The sequence below is a fragment of the Cheilinus undulatus genome, linkage group 5 (genome assembly GCF_018320785.1).
Source record: "Cheilinus undulatus linkage group 5, ASM1832078v1, whole genome shotgun sequence".
Classification (NCBI taxonomy): Eukaryota; Metazoa; Chordata; class Actinopteri; order Labriformes; family Labridae; genus Cheilinus; species Cheilinus undulatus.
Window position 1 is genome coordinate 54556976 of NC_054869.1, and position 6000 is coordinate 54562975.

At 44.4% G+C, this 6000-nt stretch overlaps 1 protein-coding gene across 1 annotated transcript in view; it reads right to left on the reverse strand.

Moving 5' to 3' along the window:
* Window positions 1–5792, reverse strand: part of antxr2a (ANTXR cell adhesion molecule 2a) — an 87538-nt gene extending 81746 nt beyond the window's left edge. Inside the window, exon 1 of the mRNA XM_041787460.1 lies at window positions 5286–5792. Within this exon, the coding sequence (XP_041643394.1) occupies window positions 5286–5455 (170 nt within the window). The 5' untranslated portion in view covers window positions 5456–5792. The remainder of the gene's footprint in view (window positions 1–5285) is intronic.
* Window positions 5793–6000: the final 208 nt, after the last annotated feature.

A 6000-nucleotide genomic window follows, 5' to 3' on the forward strand; every position in this document is an offset into this window, starting at 1 on the left:
AGTCTGAAATCCTGCTATTTTGACAACTGTATCTTTCTGATTCTTCTCCTTGGTGGGCTGATGGGGGTGCAAGCTGAGCTGGTTTAATGTCCCTGGACTGATTTTAAGCTTGAATTCCCTCACAGTTGGGGGCAGATTCACAAAGAATGAACTGTATCCCCTAACAGGGCCAGGAATAGGGCAGAAAACCTGTGCAGTTTTGCACCATATCCACAGAAGAATCTGCACTAATGATAACGATGCTTTGAAGCGATGTGTGCAGTTTGCATCACCCTGTGTGTGGATCAGACCCTGTGATTTCTCTTCATTTGCACAGGTTAAAGTCATGCAAAAGCAGCTCTATATTTAGTGGATAACTCATGCACAGCTGCTTTACAGAGACAAAGTATGACATTTCATAGTTTCACTTTAAAATCCCTGCAGGATGAAGGAGCTGCACGCTCACTAACAGCTAACTACTGCTCACTGTCTGATAACATTATGATAGGAATATATAATAAAAGGCAAAAATACTCTAAACCAGTGATACTCAACCCTGATCCACCAAAAAACACCTTTACAGGAGCCACGGTCTAAGAGGTGAAATGTGGCAAAAACTGATTAGAGTGGCTATAAAAATATGTACAAGGTGGCAAATAATGGTCAAACAGCGGCAAAAAAGGGGCAACAAGGGGTGAATGGGGCAAAGTAGGCATAAAAAGGCAAAAAGTGGGTGAGAAGTGGAAAAACGGAGAAACAGTGGCAGAATGGAGCAGAAGGTGGCAAAAATGGGTGAGAAGTTGCAAAAAACTGAGTAACAGGTGGCAAAAAATGGCAAAAAAAACAGCAAAAACAGCAAAAAATGAGTGTAAAAGTGACTAAAATGGGCAAAAATGTTGGAAAAATTCTCAAAAAGCAGTAAAAGGTGAGTGTAAAAGTGACTAAAAAGGGCAAAAATGTTGGACAAATGGTCAAAAAGCAGCAAAGAGATGCAAGAATGCTAAAAACAGGGGCATTTAACAGCAGAACGCGGCTTAAATGGGTGAAAAGTGGCAAAAAGGGAAAACTGCAAATAGCAAACAGCAGGGTAAAAGAGGCCAAAGTGGGATAGACGTAGTTAAAAGGCTTTTCTGGGTGAATAATATTTTAAATTAAGACAGAGAAGGGTCACATGTGGCTCCAGAGCCACACGTTGAGCATCACTGCTCTAAACAAAATAAAAGGTGAACATGGATGTAAGAACGTCCAGCTGAGGCCTGCTCTGAGGAAAGTCTGATTATTGATCACACTACAGGAAAAAGCTGAGACGGATGTAGACCGAGGAGGAGACGCTGCAGAGACAGACTGATGTTCAGAACAGTCTGAATTTAAAAACAACAGCTTTCCTGATTACTGAGCAGACCAGCAGCTCTGCTGACACCAGGAGGAGAACACTTGCTGTTCAGGGTCAGCTGAAGGTCGTGGTCTCAGTGGTCAGGCTGATGTGGTTCAGTGAGGTTCATCAGAGGTTTCTGGGACCGCTGAGCATTAGAATAAAGCTACAGATGGTTTTGTATCAGGGCTGAGAGATCACCGACGGACCGGTCTGGACTACACCACGGTTCAACGTTAACGAAGGCTTTAACGGCGAGGAGCACAGAGAGCGTTTCTGTCGTTAGGACTGTACCTGTGTGGTCCAGGTCTAAGCTCAGTGCAGACCACAGATTTAGAGATCAGACCATTCTGCTGTGAGAGCCTGTCGGCTCACGGCGCTGCAGCCGGAGGAGACTGAAGGTCTGCATCCGGTCCCTTTATCCCTTCTCATAGCTCACAGAGCCGTGTCTATCTGAGGTTCTGTTTTATGAGTGTCAGCATCTGGAATCTGGAATCTATCCAAAAAATACTTGTGAATATTTTAGAGCAGTGGTTCTCAGCTGGTGGGTCGGGACCCAAAGGTAGTCGCGGGGCTTTTTCAGTGGGTCGTGCACTGGTTTCAGGAAAAAAAGACTAAAAATTCCTGACACTGAATCCCTAGACCAGGGGTGTCAAAGTCAGTCATAGTAGGATTCTGGACTCAGGTCTAACCTGAGATCCTGACAGGGTCACCATTTAGCCTAACCATAATCAACAGAGCCTGACCCATATGGGGTTTTGGGGCCGATGCTGATTCTTATACTGTGGGCTAAAAAAAGCCGATAACCGATATACCAGCCGATAAATGAAATAAGAACGCTGATAAACACAGGATACTAACACAAACTCCTGTTATCTTTACCTCACAGCTTAGCCGACGGTAAAACGCTGTTTAACAGTCTTTTATTGGATAGTGGTGGACATGTGACAGTTGCATTAATCACGGTTTATTCTCTACTCCTCTAAGCAGTAGAGGCTGGTCGACTACAACTCCCACAATGCTCTGCATGTCAAACAAATATGGCTGCTCACTGAAGGAAGTCAAAGTACATGATCGAAAATGGATTAAAATGGATAAAAAGGCGCTTATTATGGGATGTAACGCTGCGGATTTAATCTCCAAAGACCCCGAAAAGTCACCAAAGTTCTGGGCTCGCTACAACGGCGTCCTTCAGAGTTACGGAGACATCGATGGTAGCAAACAAACGGCCAAATGGTCAGGGGAAAAAAGAGTACGTTTCTATGAGTTAGGGTTCAATAAGACTTAAAGGGATACTCCAACATTTTGGCAAATTCTCCCATTGCCATAATTCCTATAGTCTCAGTAATAGGTTTGTTTCCTTCAGTTGTCGGTGTAAGCTATTTTTAGATCGGCCGCTGCCGAGTTCGGAGCTGCTGTGCCAACTCAATGTCAGCAGACGGTATTCCGGTTTTTCCTCATCAAACTTATCAAACACACAATCCAACAACTCCAAAACGCTCTGGTGGACACGTTGTGACCTGCACATTCACCACGCTATGACATAATCCTGGAACATTAGGAGACAGAGATGTTTTAAAGCTAAACGCAAAGCCGGAACTACACTCCAGACACGGCTGCTGCACTGTGTCACTCCGCCCAGCGGTTTACTCAAGAAATAGTTCCCAGTATTTGCTTCACGTGTCGTTATGTTACATAATTATACGTTATTATTTCATAGCGTGGTGAATGTGCAGGTCACAACGTGTCCACCAGAGCGTTTTGGAGTTGTTGGATTGTGTATTTGATGAGTTTGATGAGGGAAAGCCGGAATACCGTCTGCTTACGTTGAGTTGGCACAGCAGGTCCGAACTCGGCAGCGCTGATCTAAAAATAGCTTACACCGACAACTGAAGGTAATGAACCTATTACTGAGACTATAGGGATTATGGCAATGGGAGAATTTTCCAAAATGTTGAAATATCCCTTTAAATTTAAAATTGGGAGTCTAAGGAGCTAACCCTTTTTTGCCAGTTTATGTCAATTTTCATCCCATTTCACCAAATTTCCACCTATTTTTGCCACTTCAGGGTCATTTCAGCCACTTTTGAATCCCCTTTTACCACTTAATATGCACATTATAGCCACTTCAGCCCATTTTTGCCATTTTTTTGCGACTCTTATCTAATTTTTCGAATTTCTAACCCATTTCTGCTACTTTTAAAGTCTAATTTCACCATCTTTCCCAGCATTTTTTGCCATTATTAACCCATTTTAGCGGTTTTTAACGTATTTTAATTCTGTTTTTAACAAAAGGATTTATATTTTTAGGAGGGCTCCTTACTACACAAATGAATTAAAATGTGTGTCATTGGTCAGAGTGGTTATTATTCAGGTTAAATATGAAATACCACGTGGACCAGGATGTTACTGGCCTCCAGTTTGGCTGGGTCCCAGAAAGCTCTCCCATTTTCCCCCCTAATGCAGAGGTTCTCAACCTTTTCAGCCCACGACCCCCCAAACACAGATGCCAGAGACCGGGGACCCCCACTGGACCTGAAGCTGGCTGAACAGCCAGGAACGTTGTAGAATAGTCATGTGGGGACAAGGCTGCCCAAAAGGAGTTATAAAGGGGGAGGTTTCTGGGACCCAGCCAAACTGGGGTCTAGGGAGGTCAGCAAAACCATGGTCTGCTGTAAAGTTAAGCTGTGAAACCACATTTTATATTTAACCTGAATAATAACCACTCTTATAAACAAACAGATATCTTTATTTATTCATTTAGCCTTCTTTTGATGAAAAAACTTTTGTTAAAAACAAAATTTAAATGGCTTAAAAATTTCTAAAATTTGTTCATAATGGCTAAAAATGGTGAAAAGGTAGTGAAATTTGATTTTTAAAGAACATAAATGGGTTAAAAGTGACCAAAAGTTGACAAAAGTGGAAAAAAATGACCAAAAAATGTGTTAAAGTGGCAAAAACAGGAAGGAGGAGGGGTAAAAGGTGCAAAAAATGGTGGAAGTTAGGTGGAATGGGATGAAAAATTGATATAAAAGGGCAAAAATGGGTTAACTGCGGTTAAAATGGGAAAAAGGATTGAAAAAATGTGTTTATAGAGAGGATAACGGGTGAACAGAGGCAGCAACAGGCAGAAAAAAGTGATGGAAAGGGTTTGAAATGCATAGAGATGGGTTTTAAATGTGCTAAAATTGGTGTTAAAAAGTGATGAAAAAGGTTAACGTTTGGTAAAATTGGTGTAAAGAGGCAACAGCATAACTAAAAATATATATTCTTCGTTTTTAAGGCATCTGGCGACCCTCTCTCAGAGTCTTGAGACCCCAAAGGGGGTCCCGACCCCAAGGTTGAGAAACACCGCCCTAATGGACGTCCTTGTCTCCACACGACTATTCTACAACGTTCCTGGCTGTCCAGCCTCCTTCAGGTCCAGTGGGGGTCCTGGTCTCTGGAACCTTTATTTTGGGGGTCTCGGGCTGAAAAGGTTGAGAACCCCTGGTCTAATCACTAAACCGGTCTATTGGTGACGGTCTCCCTCTGTCTAGACTGGTCCCAGCTGGACCTTATGGACTGGTAAAGGATTTCAGACCAGGGTCAGACCAGGGCCATCACGGTCTTTATTCAGACTTCCTCTTATTCAAACACTGGTGTCCACATGGCTGCCATATGTGCAGGGAAGCGTCCACTTACTTTTGTCCAATCAGAACTAAGGTGGCACCCTTTACGTACTGACCGGATGTGACCCTAAAAATCAGGTCACTAGAATCTGTGTCACACCTGTAAGCGTGCACTCCCCCTCCTCACCCCCACCAACACCCTCCACAGGAAATACCCGCCAAAATAAAGCTCTCCAACCTTTCAGAATAAGAGCGTTTCTGTTGTTATTTTCAGGAGAACCGGAAGTGGACAGACTTTGGTCTCTCTACATTTCTGTACTCACTTGTCTAAAACGAAGTAGAGGTCGTAGGCTCCGTGACAGGAAGCCTCTTCAGCCCAGCAGGACGAAGCCAACACACCGAGCAGCAGCACCGCCACCGCCGCCGAGCTCCACCGAGTCCTCCCGGGGAGACGGAGCTCCTCTGAGGGGGGGGGCCGGGACGACTTCTCCATGTCCACCGAAAACAGCGGGAAAGAACCGGCCTGAAGTTAGAAAGTCAAGTTTAAGAAGTTCCGCTGAGAGCTGAACAGCTGATGCTCATCTCTCTGTCTGAGGCTGCACTCAAAGTTCTCCCAAAAAAACCCTGCACAGGAAATCACCACGTGACGTCATCAGCCTGAAGTTTCTTCACGCTCCTGACTCACGGATCACTCACACGGACCGTGACAAATCCACGCACTGGTCCGGAGACACACCGAAGACCAGCGGAGTCCAGAATCCAGACCCGGATCTCTGAGGAGCCCGGAGTCCCGCAAAGTACTGAAAAAGTTCCGAGGCGTTCAAGGGAGCTCGGACATCTGAGTGCTGCAGCAGAGCCTCTGGTTTCATTGTTGTTAACGGTTATAAATGATCTCTGACCTATTTTTAACACTTTTTTCTGCTTTTAGCTGAGATGTTTCTACCGCAGTTAAAGCGGAATGAGCCGCAAACACTTTGAAGACCAACATCAGGAGGACTGTAAAGCCATGCTGCAGAGAAAACATTTAATACCACACAC